The 23,135-nt window shown below is 36.6% G+C and overlaps 1 protein-coding gene across 1 annotated transcript in view; it reads right to left on the minus strand.

Annotated features, from left to right (window-relative positions):
• LOC124161326 (beta-1,4-N-acetylgalactosaminyltransferase bre-4-like) overlaps positions 1–23,135 on the minus strand; it is a gene marked incomplete at its 5' end in the record, with an annotated part of 177,366 nt that overhangs the window by 108,366 nt on the left and 45,865 nt on the right. The window contains one exon of the mRNA XM_046537639.1: positions 12,465–12,718. Within this exon, the coding sequence (XP_046393595.1) occupies positions 12,465–12,718 (254 nt within the window). The remainder of the gene's footprint in view (positions 1–12,464; positions 12,719–23,135) is intronic.

Raw genomic sequence — 23,135 nt, forward strand, 5'->3', positions numbered from 1 at the left:
TTTTGTCAACATGAAATGCTACCCTGGAGCTAAAAAAGAAGCTAAAACGAGGAGAATGTGTGCAGTGAGCGTAGACACTGAGACGCAAGGTCTTAAAAACTTTTACTTTAAATCCTCATTGGCTCCTCAGATGCGGAGAGGAAGTGGGGGATGTCTGTTCGTCTTGCTTTTCTGAGTCCCCTCTCCAGCTAATTGGACTCAAACGACCATTTGGAGGGAATATAACTGTTCAAAGTTGAAATAACGAGTGATATCCTATACCTTACTCCAATATTGGAGAAGAATTGGGCGGATGGGATACTTCAAACAGATATAAGATGATAATTTTGAAACTAGATGCATTAGAAATGGCCAAGTTGATATTAATTTACACTAGAAGAACAAGGGATGACATGATGAAAACAAATAGTTATAGGAACAAATTTCTCATTTAAACAGTTATTTTAGGTTGGAGATAAAAAGTATAAGGAATTTAATTACTCCAACGCAGTAAAATATGTTAAATTAAGTAGAAAAAACGTCAGGGTAAGTGAAATAGTAAAAAAATAAGTTGTTTTCGTAGTTGATGAAATGTATTATCATCAAAAATATTAAAATCAATACAACTTTACGCCTGATTAAATGCAAAGAGGGTTTTGCAAAAATCGTTTTTATCTTTATTTTTTTATGTCGATAAACTAAGCCTCTCTTGAAACAATGTCAATAATTTTGTTCACTCTTTTAAAGGTTATCTTGAGTAGTCTAATATAGCTTACAAAATAAACTGCTAGAAAAGCCTTATCGTAGAAATAGCTAATATAATAGTGAAATACTACATAAACAAATCATAGTTCAATGGTTAAAATTGATAACATTAACATCAAGAGAGATGAAAAATCAGAAAAACCTTATGCCTATCGAGAAATCAAAATGTGTAAGGGCTGCTAGAGCATTTTACAGAAAGATACTCGATTTTCATGTTTTCAGACGCTCAGGGTTAGGGAGATAATAAATAACTAAGTTATTTTCGTAGTTGCTGACATGTGGTCTCAGCAAAAATGTTAAAATCAATGCAAATTTACGCTTTAAATTAATATTTACTGGAAAAATGATTAAAGATAGACTAAAAAATAATTAAAAATACTATGTTTACAGGTATCAGAAAAATAATCAACAGGAGAGGAAGAGACTTTGAAAAAAATATCAGGTTTCAATATGAATAGTTTCAGTAGAGCTTAAAACGTTTATCGAAATTTTTTTATTATTTTCATTGGCATGATTTATGTTTTCTGTAATAATTATGATTAACTCATAGTTTTTACTCATGTATTGATACGGAGGAATACTCTCCCTATCTTTAACTGAACGAAGAATTGGCTCAGATCTAAAATAAAGTGCCTTACCTCTTAATGTACGTGACACACATTCAGGAGGAACTTTACTCAGGCAAGCCAATGCTCAGATACTTTGGGACATTAATGCTTGACGGCCTCCGTCTTAAGAATTTAATGAAGTCATTTAGTGCAAAGGTGACCTGCCAAGGGCAAGGCAATGCGCTCGTTAGCGAGAAAGACGTAATAACGGCTCGAGATTCAGTGGCGAAAGGGAGTTTGCGCTCATGAATGGTTTAAGGCTCACATGGAGAAGATGAGGAGGGACCCGAAAATCTCGCGATTCAAAGGGTAAATGCGGAGCTTCTCGGGGAGCGGAGATGTTTACTTAGAAGGAGCATTAAGGCGTCGACCCGAGAGATGCGACCCGCGCGCGAGGGATAAGGAGCTTCCTGGCATACAAATGGACGAAACGGTCTCTTATGCGACTATTTTTAGTCAACTTCACTCTTGTGCCACGCGGCTTCTCTTCTTCAAAAATTTAGTAGGTTGCGTGCGCTTGTGGTCGGATTTGAGGGAAAACTTGGAGAGAATCCACCTCCAGACACTTAAAGTACCCTTCGTGAATCTTCCCATTAGGAGCAACGGCTCCACATAACTTTGCCGTAACCTAATAAAAAAAGAAGTGTTTTGAAGACGATCAAAATACAGGAAATTATATTTGGATTTATTTAAAATATTATATACACTTTCTTGATTAAAGTTTTTGCGGCTCATGGTGATTCAAGAAATACATACGGGTCACTTTTTCAAGGGAATGGGGCCATTGAGCTATTGAAGGAGTGACCAGCAGTCGGTCACGAAACGTCGCGTCTGGGCAATATCCGATACATCACGCGGCACACACCCGTATGTCTCTCTTGAATATTATATGCACTACTTAAAAAGAACGTTGAGTGCATGGTTCAGAAACGTGGTCAGGACGGTCAGCATTAGGCACAAATAAAGGAAATATTGCATTTAGTTATCATTGACTAGTTAGGAATAGATAAAAACGCTAGCAATTTGTAAAAAGGTAAATAGAAGAGAGTCTCTATCTTCTCAGACTCATCTTCGTGGAAGTTCATTTTATTGCTGATGAAATGAAAATCATTGTTGTATTTTTCCTATTTATTTTTGGTTACAAATTTACAGTAAGAAAAAATATTAATCCAATTAAGAGTTCAATAAAGAGACGATTGATAGCCTTAAAACCAACAATATACCACGAGGTAGTGATAAAATTGGAAGGCAGTAGGCAATTTGTTTCTGGAAACAATTTGTACCAAGACAATTTCTATGAATAGATTAGGCTATAATTTTGCTATTATAACCTAGTGGTTTTTTGTCTCAGCCTAGTTTACAAATATACAAGATAAAGGATGATAATAGGTAAGCTACATGGAATGATAATATATGCTACATGAAATGATGGGGACAGATATCTGGTTATTGATGAAAGAGTAGGTAGCGGCTGCAAATAGAATTTAAGAGAGAGGGAATGCTGCAATCCACAACTCAGTAGTTCCTCAACTACTAGAAGAGAGAAGAAATAGATTGAAATGTTTAAGATTTATTAAGGATTTCCGGAGGTAATAATCATATTTATAAGGACAATATGCCTAAACCTTTTTTGTGGACTATCAAAATTTGCCAATGCGCGTTAATATAGGGGTAGAATGTGCTTGCTAATGTTGTAGTATTTTCCAAACTGATCCTTAAAGATGAGCAAATATCAAAGTTATGCCAATATGCTAAATATAACAACATTACATGTTAAGGTCGTTGTGTCCTAGCATAACGACACTAGACTTTAGATTGAAGGATCTCAAGTTCAAAACGCAAATGAAATCCTAAAATATCCTCAGCTTCAGTGGAGTTACCGAGGGAAAGAGTCTCTATCTTCTCAGGCTCATCTTCGTGGAAGTTCATTTTATTGTTGATGAAATGAAAATCATTGTTGTATTTTCCAATTTATTTCTGGTTACAAAAATAAATAGGTGGAATACAACAAATTTTTTTATTTCAATAACGATAGAAGAGAGCCGTCAACTGTAAGAATGACAAATTTACAGTAAGAAAAAAGATTAATCCAATCAAGAATTCAATAAAGAGACGATTGATAGCATTAAAACCATCAATGTACCACGAGGTAGTGATAAAATTGGAAGGCAGTAGGCAATATCGTTTCTGGAAACAACTTGTACCAAGACGATTTCTATGAATAAATTAGACTATTATTTGCAATGAAAACTAGTGTTTTGCTAGTGTTTTTTGGTCTCAGCCTAATTTAAAAATATACAAGATAAAGGATGATAATAGGTAAGCTACGTGGAATGATAATATATGCTACATGAAATGGTGGGGAAAGATATCTGCTTCTTGATGAAAGAGTAGGTGGCGGCTGCAAATGGAATTTAAGAGAGAGGGAAAGCTGCAATCCACAACTCAGTAGAAAAGTATGCCATGATTTCTACGTTCCTCAACTACTAGAAGAGAGAAGAAATAGATTGAAATGTATAAGATTTATTAAGGCTTTCCGGAGGTAATAATTATTTTTCTGAAGATAATATGCCTAAAACCTTTTTTGTGGGCTATCAAAATTTGCCAATGCGCGTCAATATAGGGGAAGAATGTGCCTACTGATGTGGTAGTATTTTCCAAAATGATCCTCAAAGATGAACCAATATCAATGTTATGCCCATATGCTAATGATGACAGTATTGTATGATAAGGTCATGGTGTCATTGCATAACGACACTAGACCTTAGATTGAAGCATCTCAAGTTCAAAACGCAAACAAAATCCTAAAATATCCCCAGCTTCAGTGGAGTTACCGAGGGTAAGAGTTTTACTGCCTTACTAAGATTGAAAACTACCCACCTATAATGGAGTGACTCACAACTCACCCATCCAATCCGGCCTAAGGGTTGAAGCAACAAGCAAATGAGTCGAATAAAATCATTGCAGAATATTTTAAGTTTGAATTAATTTAGGACTAGTTTTAGGAAGTATCAAAATCATTTAAGCCGACCTCGAACGTGAAGTGATCTTTTGAAAGCGGGAAATATGGGATATGAAGTTTTAAAAGTCGTCTTTTCTTCTATAATGTCCTAAGTAAATTTGTAACTCCTTACAATTACATATCTGGTGAGAGAAATTCTCGAAGTCGAGTTTTAGGTTCTCTTTAAGGAAGAGAAAACGAACTAAATATTACGGCATACCGTGGCTACCTTTGAATGCATGGCAAACGCCAAGCACGTTATTAGATGCTCAGGTAAGCACCAAGGTTGAGCAGGATACCAGGCGCAATTCAAATCTAAAACCAGGCGAGGCTCGGAAGCTCATGGCAGTGATGGGTAGTACTCTTTTTTCGCTACGGAGACCCGCAGGGAAGCATTAAGAGAAGAGAGCATTGCGGTGAAGGGGGGGAAATTGCTCCGTCCGAAATGAGAACTCTTAAAAATGAATGAATGAAAAATGAATGTCTACGAGTGAGGCTGGATAACTGAGAAGTGGCGTGAAGGCCAGGCCGGTGTGGGCGAGGATAGTGGCACGTGGCACAGCGAAAAAACTATATGCAATAAAAAAGTCACTCTCCAGGGTCTTCCATGTCTTCTTCTTCGCCCCGAAGGAACTCAAACGGTGCGGACGTGTGTAAATATACGACCCCTATGAGTGATGGCCCTATGCTCCGGAGAAGATGAAATGCCTCGAGATATTCTCCGTGTTGAGAATAAGTTTTCCAACTCTTTAAGAGTTAAATCGGGAAGAATTCTGCGGCCTAAACAGCATTAGGATAAACTGAAGGTGACTGTTGTATTGTATTTGGCCTTGAAATCGAAATTGGGGATATTTAAAAAGTTTTCGATAATTTTACCCAATTCTTTAAAAACAAAAAAAGTAATAAATACCTGCAGCATTAAAAAAACAAAAATGGAACCTAAATGCCCATGAAAAAATAATAAAAAAACGGTAGATTATTTATTTAAAAAATGAATATCCAGATTTAATTAATAAAATATGAAATGTAATTTTTAAGCCGAGAGTTCATTTTCACGGTTATTCGTTAAAAAAATTCTTTTACCTCTTTAATGTAACAAAATGGTAATGAGTGGTACATGAACGCTTGCTGAAATTTATTAGGAATTTAGATGATCATGACGAAAAACTAATCATACAATCTTTCCTTTCGATACGATATTTCTTCTTTCGTTCCAAAAATATAGCAAAAATATCGGAAATCATGGAAACGTTTGAAAATTCTCCTTCATACTTAAAATTTCCGGAATATTTTTATCCTTAGCGTAGTGTATGTATTTACCGACTGGATCCAATTGTATTGTATTCAGATTTCCTCTTTCCTCCTTTGCGTACAATTGCACGATGGAAAACCATCAAGGCTGAAAAGTAACCAAACAGAGTTAGAAGTGTAACATTGTATGGACGCAGAAAAGAGTCAGAAGGCGCACGCCAAAAGCAAAAGGTTTTCCTAGACAATTCAGGTCTTGAGTGGCATTCGTTTTTTGTTCCTTTTTTATTGCAACAAAGTACGCGGAAATCATAACATCAAAGAGTTCTCTATAAAGAGAAACGTAACCATATTTTGTGCATTCCTCAGCCTTAAATATGAAATGCTGCACTCGAGCCTGGAAAATTATATCGCTCTACCATGGAATGAAAACGATGCAGCGAGGATAACCCGGAGTTCTTTAATCTTATTATGTGAATTAAGGCTTTAATCTTATTATGTGAATTAAGTGATTTATGCGAACAAATAGTTGTGAACACTGACTTCGACAAGAGGTAGAGTTCTCAAAACAACATGGTTACACTCCTGAGCTTACGAAGAATCATCTTTCTTGTATATCCACAGGACTACATTCGAGAAGGAGTAACAATCCATTGGGATGATTGGTATCCACAGAATGTTTCCCTGGAAAACAATCAAGTTTCAATGGAAAATATGATTGGCACTTCTTGGGATCGGTCGCTCATATTGTATACGAAACACATTCGAGTGGCGCAAAGAAAAAATGAAGGCGTATTTCACTATCTTCAAAAATTACGATGAAATGAGCTTTCTTTGCATTTCATTATCCATATTTACCCTCTAGCAGCATTCTTTTATTATTTCCGCACTGATTACAGAGCATATTTTCCTTTTGATCGGGTGCGTTTACCATTGTGAGGAGAAATAAACGAGTTTGAATTAGAAATACTCATTAACTTTAGGTAGCAGCCAGGGAGCTCAAACAAGCCGTACTGTGAGGGCCTCTTATTAATACGGGAAACAGCGTAATTTGGCGGTGTTCCACTTTCCTGAACACGCACAATGAGTGCAGTACCATTTCAAACGCTCATCCTGGGAAAATGAAAGGGAAAGTTTCATCAATTTAGTCAAACATTATATGGGGATGTATTTGTCAGAGTGAACTAATTTTCCCATTACAAATATTTGTAAATTGACACTGTTTTATTGCCTATTTCAATTTACCATGAGTACATATTCACATATAGTTTGATAAGTGCGATTTTATATGTACTTAGATAGTTATATGAATCGAGTTATATTTATTTTCTTTGATAATAAAAATGTTAATAAAGGAAATAAAAGGTTGATATAGAAAGATTTTATTCAAGATTGACATTGTTTTACTCCCAGAGATTAGATATATTTTCTGAATAAATATTTTACTTCGCCCACCATTATTTCTATGCTGCACTGATTGGTTACTTTTCTTTGAAAAATCGTAACGCGAATAAAATACCTTTTTAAAAAAAAGTGACCAATGAGTCCACCACAGACGTAATAGTAGGAGAAAAAAATTATCCAGAAAATATGTATAATTACTAGAAGAAAAAAGGTCGTGTGCTTCGATAAAATCTGCGGCTATGTGAACTCCTTCTGCGGCTCTCGAGGTCTCAACGGAAATAATAATTTAGAAATGCGAATGATGATTTGATTTGACCTCTTATTGGTGCAACTGGAACAAAAACCAAGACCTAGACATCAATGAATCCTCAAACACCCCGATAAAAGCTTTCAAGAGGATTGTATGGAGCATTTTTCAAAGCAAGTTCGAGCATGAATCCTCTGGAATATCAAAAAAATAGGGCCGCCAGTCCACATTCCCCCGCGCGAAAGGCAGGCTATTTTTTTCGCATTACACGCCTGAGAAACTAAACGGAAACAAGGAAAGCGTTCTCCGATAAGTGCTTCGATTTCCCTCCAGCCATGCGAATAACGATTCTTCCTCTCTCCTTCAGAACAAATAATATGATTCTTTGAAATGGAAGTGGAACACATTGCATCCATGCATCGGGTATGTAAATCACGTGTGTTTTCGGATAAATCGGTAAAAAAAGTGACTAACGTTTAGGCGGAGGAGGGGTCGTCCATTTCGCCAGCGACTGAAGAAAAATTTAGATGGAGGAGAGATGCTGAAAAAGGCGCTCAATGCAATTCCACGCCGCTAGGGGGAATAGTGGTAGAGTTTGGTCCTTGCTCGTCTGAAATTTCTCATTTGAATAATCTCGCCTACGGCACAGAAAAAAAGAAATTTTACGGCAGGATTACAATAAAATGCATAAGGCGTAGGAATTCCACGAAGGGAACGATAAAAAAAAACATATTCGAGATTCGAAGAAGAAAACAGGAAAAGCATCGGACGAATTTCAAATTAATTTCCGTTCGACATCAACGCCACTGGCGCTGTGGGGAAAAAAAGAGTTTTTTATGTAAAAAAATATCCCGGAGCGACTCCATCATTTAATTTCTTCAAATAATGGCATTATTTTTTTAATCACTCGTATAGGAAAATCACGATTTGATAAGATGATGTGAAGGAAGGAATTAACGTCCATAGTAGTTTTTCTATCGAGCTGGGATGCAATTCTGCAGAATACGGTAATTGCGTGGGAAAAATTGTTGCATTTCCATCAACAGAGGAATTACGTACGTAACAAAGGCTTAGTTGAATGAAGCGTAAAAATTGATAATGTTTCCGTGCGTCATTGAGACAAGGAAAATTACTGGGGAAGTAAAATCATGGGTTAGAATATTTCAGATACAGAGATAAGTGATTGGGGAGAAATAATTGGTCGCCCAAGACAGTAATGGGAATGTTCGAACAACTGTGGAAAGAGATTTTTTGAAATCTCTAAGAAAGAGTTCGTACATCTACACATACATCTACAAAGTATCATGTAAGCCGACACCGGGGTGTGTGGCACGGGGTGATTCAATACCAGGCATTCAGCTTTTATTCAAGCCTTAGTTAGACACGTGATCGCTTGCTGGACACAGGCCAATCGCACAGGACAAGGAAACAGGGAAAGACCAGAAAATTGGAGAGTTCAAGTAGTACAACTTTGTCGGCCGCATATCAAGTCATACGTTAAACACTATCGTCAAATAGCAAAAACGGCAAGGAAGCCCCCAAGGAAAATGTAAGGAACAGGATATCATAGCTTTAAAAGAAAAATTTACCTATGTATAGGATATCTGGGGATAGTAAAACTGAGAAATCTGATAGGTAATGAAATGCAATCCAAGGATTTTTCACTGCTGGTGTTGAAGCTAGCTACGGGCTCTTATAATATTTGGTCATGATTGGGCAAAGTTTCAGGTTTAATAGTCTTGATAGTCACCGTTGGTTAAGGGCAATTTTATGATAAATTCCATTCCAATTTTTCCCCCTACGAACCTTATATGGAAATAGATGAAAGTGGAATTGAAAAGATGGCTTTTTTAAAAAAATAGCTTCTAAAGAACCTAATAATTTTACGGAGGACGAATTGAAATATGTAGAATTTCTCCTGTGCATCTTTTTCAAGTAGCCATCTGAGTTATATATATCTATGCCTTTTTTCACGATTGACCACGTACTTTAAAACGGGAAAATGTTATGCTGGTAAAAGTACGGGTAATAAATCAATCAATGTAGGATACCTATTTCTAAGGCCTTTTAACGCGGTACGCCGCTATGCACCGTGTAACCACCTAACTTGTTTAAATGCATGAACAGGAAATAGAACCTGTTCTAATTTGATCCGCGCATTCGCCCCTGTTCCGTTCCGGTCCAACATAAACGTTAATGTAATCACATATGAATTCGCTCGAGTAAATATATCGTGTAAACAGGCCTCTAGACATTAAGCTTTCTGAACCCGCTGTGAATAAAAATGTATCATGTCTCGCAATCGTAAAATACCATAGACAGTATTTATTGCAATCACATGGTGACCACAGAAATAAAAATAAATACACCAAATGATTGAATACGTATAAAGCTTAGTCGTAGTGATAAAAAAATTGAAATGGCCATACACCAATTTAGTTTTTATCTTATGATAGCTTTGGATTCCTGCAAAGCCCTCACGTAATCCCGGCACTTAAAGGGAGTATGCTTATTCCAGTCTGAGAGAAGAGAGAATTTCGACGCATTAATCATGCATGGGCGTAAAAGAGGGAATCGCAAGAAGCAAAGCTAATGCCGAGGCGGACCTTAATCTGGGGAACGTAGGATTGAAACCAGAAAGTACTAAAATTTCATTATTTTCTCTATTTTCATTTTGGTAAGTTTAACTGCACCTGCTCATGCATAAATTAGTTAAGTCATATCATTCTGGGGATGCATTAAAAGCAGCAGAATCACAGCGAAGAGAATAAGAAAATGTGCAAAAAGAGAAGCAAGAATGTATTGAATACTCAATTTTATATTCATAAATATACTTAAATCAGAAACTATGTCGAACGAGTAATAAGCATAAAAATTTGAAACATAAGGACGCACTGTTTTCAGGATGAGGAATTGAGGATCGAATGTCAATTCAATGTCAATTGTCAATGCAAACTGTCAATTGTCACCTTAAATTATAAAGAAAGGCGATGCTTATCAAGAAAAAGAGAAGGGAAAAAGCTTATAAAACTGGAGAAAATGATGAAAATTATACTTCATACATGAAGTCCAAAGTTTAAAGTTCGCAAGCTTCGTATGAAGTGATGTAAATTAAGTGACTATGAGCCAAAAATGGCAAAATATGAAGTTTTCAGAAAGATACTCATTAAAATTTATTTAAGAATTAATTTTCAAAGCACGAAATCTGGTATAGGAACATGGTATTATTTATTCATCGAATACAAAATGCAGATGTTTCCTAAAGGTTGAGGGCTTGTCGTTTAAAAGAGTAAACATAGGCAAAGATGTGGAACAATACTGATTAAATTATACGTATAAGAGAAACAAAGTATGGATTTTAAATTAAAAAACGGAATTCGGCACGGAAACGTAGAAAAATGCTATCGTTGAAGACTTGTAGTGCCGAAAATAGTAATTCTCCATGTTGCCACCGTTGAGACGTCAAAAATGTTTTGCGTCCCTGGAGCCCGGAAGATAGAATTAATCCTGAGTGAAGCCGCAGTTGTGGCAAGAGATAATTGAACTACAGAGGCATGTCTTCACGCGTCCCTTGTTCTAGATTCACGCCTGGGCATTTTACTTATTTAAATAGTTTACTCACTATTCGGGTAAGGAGAACATATGGCCCAACTTTGCAGAAGCAGTCGTAACTCATTCCTAAGGATTTCAAGGTGACGCCAAGCACGGTTTGTATAATTCCGAGGAAAATCACGGAGCACGGGAAAGTTTCACGAATCATCCTCTCCATAATGAAACGTCTGCGGTGCTAAGCCCCATGATTTGAACAACTAATGAATGCAGAATTATCCTCATTCGCAATGGTTGAAGTTAAGAAGATTGCCTGTTTCTTGCGGGATGCATTGTGATGTATTTTTTCATGTGAGCCGGATTTTTCAAAGGATGATAATATGAAATTAATGCCTATGAATTATTTGTTAACCGTTAAAGCAGTATTGTTTTTTACATTCTACCTACGCTTTAGTTGTAGTGTGGCATGGAGCATATACTGCACAGGATATATACAGCGGTTAACTACAGTTCAACGACAGCCACATAGGATACCAATTAAGATTCTGCATTGGGATAAAAATTGGTTTTAAGTTAATGGTAGTTATTTTATCGGAAATTATAGCTGCAATAATTGGATAGATGGAGATAGGATACAAAATGCACAGTCAGTTTAAATTAACCCTTTTACGGATTGCAGAGATTTAACCATTGTTAGCATTTTTGTGTTATGTGACCGACTCTAATTTACACTTCAATTATGTAAAATATCCTGTGAATTTATGTTGAGTTTGGTATTAAGAATGCTTTAAAAGAAATGGCAACCACAGTTGGCTATATCATCGTCCTTATGGATACGACTGATCTCCCTGTAGGACAGTCGAATGATGAATTGAATTTCCGGATGTATTAACAGACCCTAAGAAACAAATACGTAGATTAAAATAACCATAATTGTAGAAACTAATAAAGCACTGCTATAATTATGAACTATTGTCCAAAATCTTGGGTTCCCTGATGAAATGTCTCAACCTGAACGGATAATTCTAAAATTTGACCGTGGGTACGTCCTTGCTACTGGGACTCCATGATGGAAATATGACACCATGTGATGGCTGGCACTGCACGTTTTGATAGTGTTGAACCCGTGTCGCGAACGAAAATGATGTTAGCATAAGATAATTAGCTAGAAAATCCTTTTTAAGGCCATACTTGTAGAAAATAATTAAACAATGCTACAAAAATAACAAAACAATAACAATTATAACAAAATAACAATTATAAGAATGCTATAACAATATTCTTAAAATTTGGGATTCATTCCCATTTTCCGGGCTGAATTATCGCAAACTGAAGGGGAAATTTCTGGTTTTGATCCTTTTGATCCTGGGCTCACCCTTACTTCTGGAACTTCATGATGGAAAATTGACACCATGTGAAAGATGGTACTGCAATTTTAGAAACTAATAAAACATAGCTATAATTGTCTCTTAAAAACTAGAGTTTCATTGCCCTTTTCCGAGCTGAAATGTCTCTACCTGAACGGGAAATATCCAGAGATTCTCCTAGGTGCACCCTTGTCGCTGAAACTTCATGGTAGAAAAATGGCACCATGTGATGGCTGGTATTGGATGTTTTGATAGTGTCGAACTCGTGTCGCGAAAACAAGACATGGGGAACTTACCGGTAGTTGAGTTCGTCGACGGCAACGGACATGTGGCGCGGGTGTTCCGGACACGTGTACATGTTGCGGTCGTCCTCTGGGATGAGATCGACGTCGTGGAAGACGAAGCAGTGGTAGAAGGAGGCGGCGGGAGCGACTCGAGCGCCGCCACCGGCAGACGGAGAACTCCAGCGCGCCATTGTGCCCGCGTTCTGGAGCACGACCCTGAAGGCAGCGTTCATGATGGCACCCTTGTTGAAAGTGTCGTTTCCGTACTGGAACAAAGGGAAACAAAGGCCCTCGAGAATCTCCGTTTGTTTCGAACCGACGGAGACGAAACAGAAGTACGAGTGGATGAGCAAGGGTCAACATGCATGGCGGCCATTGCCCATTACGTAACCTCTTTTAAATATAGATAAATCTGGGGTACATTAGACAAGTAGGGATGGTAGGATCGGATACCTCGGATCCAAATATCCGCGGATATTGCCCTCCATCGGATACTTCGGATCCAAAGTCGCGGAAGACATCGGATATGGATCCGAAATTTTAAATAATAGCTTCAGTCAATGCAATGCAATAAGGGTGGAAAGAGTCCCGATTCTCTCTTCGAATGCGCCGTCGCATGCGATTCTTGTCCTACTAATAAACCGTTTTATTTGAAAGCTCTCGCAGAGGTTACGTCGGAGAATTTCAGCCGTGGAAAATAAAAAAGGCAAAATACGACTGGCATATAGTGTGACTCTTCCCAAGAGATTGAACAATCATCGGGGGAATCTTAGCATCAGGAATTTGAAAATGCATTTGGATCCGAAAATATCCGATCCGAAAGATCCGGCTCCGAAAATCAAGGATCCGATCCGAATCCGGAAAAAATCCTGGATCCGTCCATCCCTATAGACAAGTATAGAATTTTTTAAATATTGCCTTAATGGTCGCATTGGGAAGGTACTAATGTTTGACTAGAATTGCCAAAGGTAAATCAATACCAAATTTGACCACAAAAATGAAAGTTAGCAAATTTTTAGGGAGTTCTTGGGAAGAGTGCGCTTTTCTCAGTTTTGACAAAAAAGATACTCTATTTTCTTAGGTGAATGAAACTTCAATAAGTATTCTCGAAAAGGAAGAAACAGGAGGAATAAATTTATTTTCAGAGCTACCTAAACTTGTGTACTTGTATGGAAAAAGCATATTACCTCCATCCAGAAACAAAGGGGAACTAAGGTCCTTATGAATATCCTTTTCTTTTGGACCGATGACGGTGTCCATCTCCGAAACAGAAAAATAGATGGACGAGAAAAGATGTATACAAATGACTACCATCAGGGGAACCGCCTCAAGAAAAATATTGGGGGGCCCATACCGGGGGTCTTTGCAAAGGGAAATTTTTGCAAATAGTGAGTTTTAAAGTTTTTTAAAGCGTTTTAGAAGAGTCATATGAGAAAAATTAGAACACTGAAAACTCGATTCTCGATAATTTGACATTACGGGGAAAATCGACAAGCCTGAAACATTTTTTCCTCCCCCCTCCTTATAGAAAAATTTCGAGGGGGCTCGGGCCAATAATGACCTTCATTACTCCTCTTAATTATATAACAAACCAACCAGATTGGCCTAATTGACCGAACTACGGACGCAACTGCATTTGAGACATGCTGGCATGAGTTTGCATTCACCGACTTAGACTCCAAACCCATTTCAGCGAATAAGGCTTGACTAGTTTGGATTGTTTTGGTTATATACTTGTCAAAATTAAACGAAAATGAAGTACTATAGTCGAGGCATGTTTAGTGAGATTATAAATGTGCCGCTGGACGTACATCAATACACTAGGTGCTGAAACATTAGTTGGTAAAATATCTAGATCCACAAGAAAAGTAACCATTGGTGATAAATATTCACCCCAAAAATGGAAAAAATGACAACTTTTTTGGCTATTAGTTTGGAAAAAATGCCCTTCGCCGACAATGCTTTACACAAAAAATATATTGGTAATTCCCAGGATTAGTCTATAGGACTTTAACTTAACTTCGTCGACACCAATGTTGGTGCGTCAAATGAGCATTTTTAATTGCTCTTTCGCTGATCGTATCGCTTTCGTGATGAAATAAAGGCAAAAACCAATGACCTCTAGAAATTTAGTTTGTTTCGGAATGTCTTTCATTCTTACTGCGTGCGGATGACTTAGATTTAACATGAACAGTCCTGAATACTACGCTCATTATCTCAGCTTTTAACTACAGAAAAATACGTGGAGCAAGAGGCAAGTATAGAGAATCCTATTTTTCAGCGCGCTAAATTAGCCGAACTTCGAATTTCATATAATTCAATATGCATGGTAAAATAATATAATAACCCCCAATAAGCTTAATAAAAAAAAGTGGGTAATTCTAGATTCGCAAAAATGGTCTAATTTATAAGTCAGGGCGATAAAATACAGCTCAATTTTTCTAGGCGCATAAAACTTAGTCTTTCATGGGAGAAAACATGAGTCTGAATTGGATGCACGGCATCGTTCAATTTTGCATTCACGTGGTTGCGCGTGGAGAATTTTGCGCAATAAAGATTCAGCGAAAAAATTTAAACCGATTCCTAAATATTAAGATAGTACTTATTTACGAACCAGCTAGGGCGAAGCCACATCCGTTACGTAGAGAGAAAATGATCATATTTGGTGGAATTCTTTTTGGTGCCATGGCTAAATAAAGGACTTTGAGCAGGAGTTTTAAAGTACATTGCTTAAAAGCATACATGAAGCAGAAAATATTCAATAAAAATTTCAGGCTCTCTTTTATAAACCTGTGTTCTCGCTGGTTCAATACAGGTCTTTCAGTTTAACCCATATAAGTTATGCAGAGCGTCTCTGTTATAAAGTCCAACGTCAACAATGCCTGAGTAACTAAGTAAGCAAGGTCGGGAAAGTTCATAGCCGCATTTAGCCGCGCTAAGTACTCCCATATTTCACTGGAGACCCTTCTGGCGCTTAATAGCCTGCCAAAGTGAAGTTAGAAAGACCAAATTTACTTAAATGGAAATTTTTTAATGTATCATTTTAATATATAGAATTCAGGGCTTCCATAAGCACTGAAATTAGCTTCCTTTTAATGTATTTATCTGATACATTGTATTTATCCACAGAAAATATATGAATACTAGTCTTCCATTACCATCGCCATTTGACGAAACCCAAGAATTACTTTCCATAATATTAAAAAAAAAGTTACATTTTAGCGAATATCACTAAGGAGTTCATGATATCAAAAGAAACCATTGAAATGTGAGTTTAAAGCTGACTATATTCGTAAATCTTTGATACCTCATAAATTTATTACCGGTATGTTAAAATATCATAAAAAATATACATTTTTTATATGAGACTCAGAAGCCTATTTACTGATTTAAGATACGCAATGCCACAGCATACCAGGATTCACTAATTATATTATTCACTGATGAAGGTATAAGTGCTTTGAAAAGAGATAAAATTATATAATAAAAATAAGACTGTACAGAGTTAGATAGGAACAATTAAATCCTAGAAAGGCAACTTATTTTTTATGATAACTGGTGTCGTGAATGATAATCAAGGGATAAAAACGTTTAAAGTACATATATAGTTGATGTATTTAAGTTTAAAAGAAAGTTTTTTTACTTTAATGCAAAATAGAGGGATCATAAATCAATCATAAAATAAAAACGTACATCGTTTTGAAATACCGTCATAAAATTCACATCAAAGAGTCTCTTTTGTCTCACTATATCGGTAACTGAAAGAAAAGATAAAACACGACCCGGTGACGGTCGACTGAGTTCCATTTTAATGTTCAAGCGACAGATAATTCGAATTTATCTTTATCCTGATGGCAGATATTCTGTATCGCACAGCTGATAACCATTTGAACGAGACAACATAAATGACGAACCAAAGCTATGAGAGCAATTACATGCGTTGCGGCGTGCTCGCACCCTTTAATGCAATAATAAAAAGGAATTGGCGGCTTTAAAATTTGATTCCGCGGTGGGCCCTACAAATAATAAAAAATGACACGCGCAACGCACGTGAAAGTTTGACAATGCCGTCAAATCCATCAGCTTTAATGAACGCACAAATCGATATTTAAATCTCGTTCAACCAACGTACATATTACATATGTACAACCTGGCCGTTGCGAGTCAATATTCGGAAGCCCTGGAGAGAGGCGAAATAAAAAAAAACGAGCGAACTTCACATATCTGCAATCGAGTATGAATGTCACATATCTCCTATCATCCGCCCATTCCACCGGTCCATATATTCGCTGTCGTTTCCCCCACCCCTCTCATCATCCCTCCCACTTCTTCCCATAATCCACCACTACCACCCTCGCAAATCCTCCGACTACCTGCCGTGAGCCAACCCTCCAGAATTTCCTCCACAGGCCCTTTTTCATCTTCGTTCATCCCACAGCTCCCTCGCTATACCTTCGCGGCTAAATACGACTCCGTATGACATGAATGTCGATTTTGGTGGCAAGGATAAAATGGAATAGGAATCAGCGATTACGGACGTACTTAAAAATGAATATAATTTGGAATAATGGGGCTGGGCTTGGATTTAAGAGTAACTTATTCAGCAAAAACTCAATCAGTATAGTACTATATAAAACGTACGTAAAATATACTAATGCAGCATAAAGTAATGAAAAATAACTGACAAATATAGATAAGAATACCAGTAGTTGCAGTTTTGGTATCATGGAATCTCATGAGGAAGTACTGTAATCGAATAATAAATAGTTAGCATTGTTACATAAGCCACGGAAGACAAAAATGCAAAATTATGCCTTTTTTAATGTTATACAGTGCGGAAGAAGAAGACTGGCTTCTTATTTGCAAAAACAGAGAAGAATAATATATCTAAAAAAATAAACAAATATGCTTTCTTAGTCTCAATAGCTAGAAAAAACTGTGTTATTTTGTTAACGATATATTTGTAAAATATATTCAATCCCGGAACGAATAAAGGTAATATTTTTAAAAATCAAAACCATTTCTTCAAAGTATTATCCTTCCGGTTGAAATAACGCTTTTGTTAAAACTGAAATCCGCTAATATCAACAATATAATTTACAGTCGTTACGGAATTCATTTAATAACGCTATATACGCATACATTTGAAAAGCAATTAAGGTAGAAATTTATTTAATTGGAGTTGGTGGAAGATAACAAGAAAAAATCAGTTTGAAACATAACTCCTCGTAGTTCGTTGCTCCCTGCTCTATTACAAGAGGCGACCGCTTTAGGAGAGATTTATAGTTAAGAAATTGGAAGGAACGTGTTAAAATGAGAAAACCACATGACGAGAAGTGAGGGGAAGACATTTATTTTCCATATTTCTGCAATTGAAACGTTAGGGCAGCTGGAGTCAGGCCATTAGGGGGAGAAAAGGTTAAGAGAAACCATGTCTATAAAGTATTACTCACAATTCCCTTTGATTTAATGCGATCAAGATGAAAAGCATTTGCTTAATTGGCTGAGCTCAATTTCGGTGAATTCTGGTCCTTTTCCAAGCCAAAATGAATGATTTTTGCGAAATTAATAAAATTAGAATAACTGTGCGTTAAAAGAAATTGAAAAGCTTAAAAAAAATGGATTCGAATTTTCAATTTCGCGATAAAAGGAAAATAAAACATATTTAGTCAAATAATACACTGCAGACGCATATCTATTGAAGTTTTCGAGCGAGATGAAAAATGAATAGAATGAAACCAAAACTGACTTTAAGCCTCTGGAGAAAGTTAAAAATCTGCAAAAATGACTTAGATAAAATTCAGAGTATTTAATAACATTGTGAGAAAGGCAGACACGTCAATGAAGGACGCATTAAGTGGAAGATTGGGAAAAATTGACTTAATTTTTGACTTGATTATATTAATTGGCAAGATTAACTGCGGCATATAAGCATAATAGCAGCCTTTAATTTCATATTTATAATCCTTAAAGAATTAAAATAAGGCAATAATCAATGAGTTTTAAGCAATCAAAGATACTAATAAGATATCACAGGTAGAGTGAGAGTCGCCATTACATCGGTTGGCGCCTAGTCAATAGGGTTAAATTTATGCCAGTATCAACTTATAACATCCATTTTCCTTAAATCGTTTTAATCTAATCATTACTGTTTAGTGTAGCCTTTCTACCGATTCGATCGATGGATTTTTCTTCCTCATAGGAAAATCCTCTAGAATTGGTAGAAAATTAATTGCGTATGCTTGGTTTCGCTATTTAGTGGGCCCTTTTCGCTTGTATAGCGTTGAGGTGTTTTTCTCCGTCCCTCCCTTCCGCTTCTCCCTTCCCCTCCCTTCCCCAGAGGCGTCGGCGGGCTCCCATCGCGGCGGCCCCTCTATCCTTTTTCCTACCTCTCCAGCCCCTCCCCGGGTGATCGGGCGTATAAGCCACGGGCTTCGTTCCTGGGGATCTATTCTGGTTCTTTCTGGCTATAGCAACCGCGATTTGTCGGAAAAATTGGCGAACGGTGACTGAATTCGTATTCTCGTTTTCATTCGTTAGGTATTTCGCCAGATAAGCTTCGCTTCGTTCCTCTGGCGACGAAAAAGTTATTCTCGTTCTGTCTGGCGAGCAATTTTCGAATGTAAACATTCGGCAAGAGCGAATTTTGCTAGCGACGACAGTGAAGTCGCTCTAGCGACTCGGCGAAAGAATTGATGAGAGAACGACTCGTGATTTAATTACAGCTATACACCATTATTATGTTATATTTTTGATCCCAAATAGTTTAATTGTTATTCAAATGCTTGGCGTACAATCTGTGTGAAGTTTAACCCGTCATATCGTTCTACGTAATTCAATAGATGGGATCTAAAGTGGGTTATACGCTACTAGATCCTTACAAGCCTCTCAAGTTTGATAATAATCACCATCCATTAAAAAATTGTCTATTTTGTGGACTGCAGTCGGAGATAGTGTGATCAACCCCTGAAAATGTTGAAGGTATGCAATATTTGTGCCGAAGGCGTTTGTTATGTTTTGTGCCAGCCGAAGTGAGTTGGTGAAAAATTCTAGAATTACATATCGGAGGAAAGGAAGGAGGTGAAACAGGAGTGTGGGTTTAGAAATCTATTATTACCTGGTTTTGCTGACTTCATTAACGAATTCAAAATGTGACGGTGATTACGAAGACAGTTTGAATGCATTCTGATTTACTAGCATGCGATGTCACTATAGAATTCATTATTAATTGTGAGGATATATGTTATGAAGTGAAAGGGGGTAAGCTGTTAAAATGTTTTTCTATTGCCTTTTCCAAAGGATATGTTTGTCAAAGTACTTCAATAAAAATTGCAGGTAACTCCAATAACAATATGTGGCGTACGGCTTGGTATTTCTTGATGATAAATATATGGGAATGAGTGTGGCAAGTGAAAGATTGCGTGAAAAAGAAAGGATTTAGCACATTTCGTACGTAGTATATAGAAGATGTTGTTTGAGTTTTCCTTGGAAGTTGAAAAATGTAAATTGATGCAGCCAATACAGCTCGTGTGGGTAAAAAAAGTAAGAATGACTGATTTCCTCATAAGATGGTAAACCATTCATATGTCAATTGACATATTAATTATAAATGAACTCGTTTGGCAAATGAGTATTTAGAGTGCTGAAGTTTACTAATTATTGTACCTTTTGTGACTAAGGTAATGATCTCTCATCCTTTTGATGGAAAAAGACTTGGAAAGGCACATTAAGCAAGAGAAGTCTTCCCTTCTCTGTATGTTCCAATGTATTGCCTTCAACGGAAAATATAGTGACTTTATAAAATAAATGCTGTTGGTAGCCAAACACAGGTTATGTACTATTAAAACATAGAAAATTATCTACCATCAAAAGTAGCTTCAGATTCATAGAATCAGTGGTGCCTATCTAGATACCTCAGGTTAATACATAAGAGTGCCAGTTCGGTCACTAATACTTAGATATCTTATTTCAGGTTTGAATATTTTGATATAGTGATAGTAAACAAATCAATACTTTATCTTGAAAAAGTTTGATTTTATTCCACACATTTGAGCCTTAATTCAAGGAGAGAATTTGGACCCTTACACCTGAAGACTTCTAGATCATTAAAGTCAGATTAATCAAGGAACTATTATATTAAGGTTCTAAAGCATTGTCTGCTAACAGAATGTTTGAAACAATCAGAATCAGGTGTATTTCTTATGATATTGAGCCAGCTGGGCTACTCTGGCTATTGGGGAAAGCTGTTGTCTGTGTACCTATGTATTTGCTAATGAGGTTGAATTTACAGGGAATGACTGCATTCAACACCCATTATTTTCCATGCTCATAAGTGACCACTGATAATTTTTCATCGATAAGATTTTCAAAGTATGTTGTATGATGTTGGGCAAGATATGGTGGAAGTTCTTCATATTAGTAAAATTAGACGTTGCAATATTTCCACTGAGTTTTATTATGATAATAACTAATAACTCTTTCAAAGTCTTGAATGGAATTCTTAATGTGGTTTCTTCCTAAAATATTAACCTTTACTACTACTTGTCGACATTTAACTAACTAATAAGTTTAATAAGTTTCAAAAGGATAAGCGAAGACATATTCCTATAACAGACATTTTACATCACATATCTGGTACACATGTTAGTTTCTTGGGATTTCAATCCCATACGTAGCTTTTATTAATTTTTTCATTGTCCATCCATTGGACTATCACTAATGAGTACATTCGTTCAAAAATACATTAGGTATAATATCTTCAACACTTATAACAATGTATGACTAGATATCTCATTCCATTACATACTGTTAGAAGTGATCTTCTCATTGAGGTTGACATAGTTCTTTGTAACATAAATAGTTCTCCAATTAATTCCAGGACCATTATCTCCCTGTCCTTGCTTGTTACTCAAAATCCTTACCTTAATCACTGTTGTCAGCATTTCAAGCTTGATGTGCACTTCATCTACATCATTTATATCTAATTCATCTCCTGCAATAATTCCCTCGCCTCACTTATCGCACTTCCTACTTTCTTTTCCTCTGTCAATTTTATCTATACATTCCTGTATACCTCTATTCTTATCCTTCTTCTGGGTCAAAAATACCAGTTGCATACAAAACCTTACTCCATATCTCTTAACCAGACTTCTATTTGCACTTAGGTGCTGTGATTTTCCCTGTAATTGTCCTCTTTTTATTTATTCCCTATCTGTCTCGCCCCGATCTGCATTGCTGGAGATATATTTTAACATGACAGCTGTAACGAATGTAATGAGAATCAGTCTATGATCATGTCACAAAGGCAAATTGCCTTAATAGATCTATGAAAGTGGAGTGGATGTGAGGGAAATTGCTTCTATAATCACTTCATAAATGTGCGATAAACTTCATGGTGCGATAAAATTCTGTGAGGAATTCATATTATCACATTTATGATAATGGAAGCACATACATTAATTATAAGTGAGTGATGCCAATGTGGTGCATTCAGAGATTACTTGGTACAGCATTTGAAAGAATGACCCCAGAAGTAGGTAGTAAAAAAATTACAGGTAACAACATAATTCCTTTGAAAACCCATATCCCAAAAAGACAGGTGCAGTGAAGGAGTCATCATCATGGAATCCTTATGCTTTACATTTGATACAAAAAAATTCTTTAAATGCTATATAAATATCTATCTTTGTACAGAGGCGGATCTATTGGGGGGGGGGGGGGAAAGCTGAGGGGGCTATCCAATTTACTCCCCTTGGGTATCCAATTTACACTAGATAGAATGGTGATTTTTCTCCGACCCCCACTACAGCTGGAATTTTAACCTCACCTGTCCCTATCCTGGATCCACTACTGTCTTTGTATAATTTAGTACTCAGGTAAATATTTCAAACATGGTCAATGAAAGCTTCATATGTTGTGGGCTGAGAATAAAAGGAAATATGTATCACATGTATAGTATGGTATCCATAAACACCACTGAGAGTTAAAATTTAATGCTTTCATTCTGATTAGATACGTTTTTCAACAGATTTTTTTATAAATTGAAGTATATTTTGATAGTTGATTAGATATGAAGTCTAGTTACGATAGCACTTAAAACTTATTCTAACACAAGGTTTGCAAAAATGGTCTTAACATAAAGAATATACCCCCCATCCCAAGCTATGAGCCAAAGAGAGCAACAATATTTTGTTACAGATGCATATTGTTACAACAACATGCAGCCTACTTGTAAAGTATGAAAGGTTTGCTGCAAATTGTACATTTATTTAATAATTGGATGGCAAGTTTACTCGGCCATGAGCCCTTGAAGTAACTGTGGTAGGCTTATGCATAAGTTATTCAAACTTTATTCATTCTTCTCTAATTTTAATTTTAGACTGTGAAGTTATGTTCATAATCAGTGATTTCTGAACATCAATTCAATTTTATGATGGCAATGAATACATTCTCAATGGCATTACCATTAAGACTCACTGTCCTCCCTATTACAATATCAACTACACGTTCTCCTGGACTCAGCAAGTAAACCCACTGACCTTGAGGAACCTATTTCCTCGTTAGCTCTTCCCCCTCCCACCATCACCACCTCCTCCCTGTCTTAACCCCACCCTTCCCTAAGGTATATATAAGCTGGCCCCGGTGTGTTGTATCCTCGAAGGGCTCCCCTGAGCCCTCATGCAT

This window comes from Ischnura elegans, chromosome 6, assembly GCF_921293095.1.
Source record: "Ischnura elegans chromosome 6, ioIscEleg1.1, whole genome shotgun sequence".
NCBI lineage: Eukaryota > Metazoa > Arthropoda > Insecta > Odonata > Coenagrionidae > Ischnura > Ischnura elegans.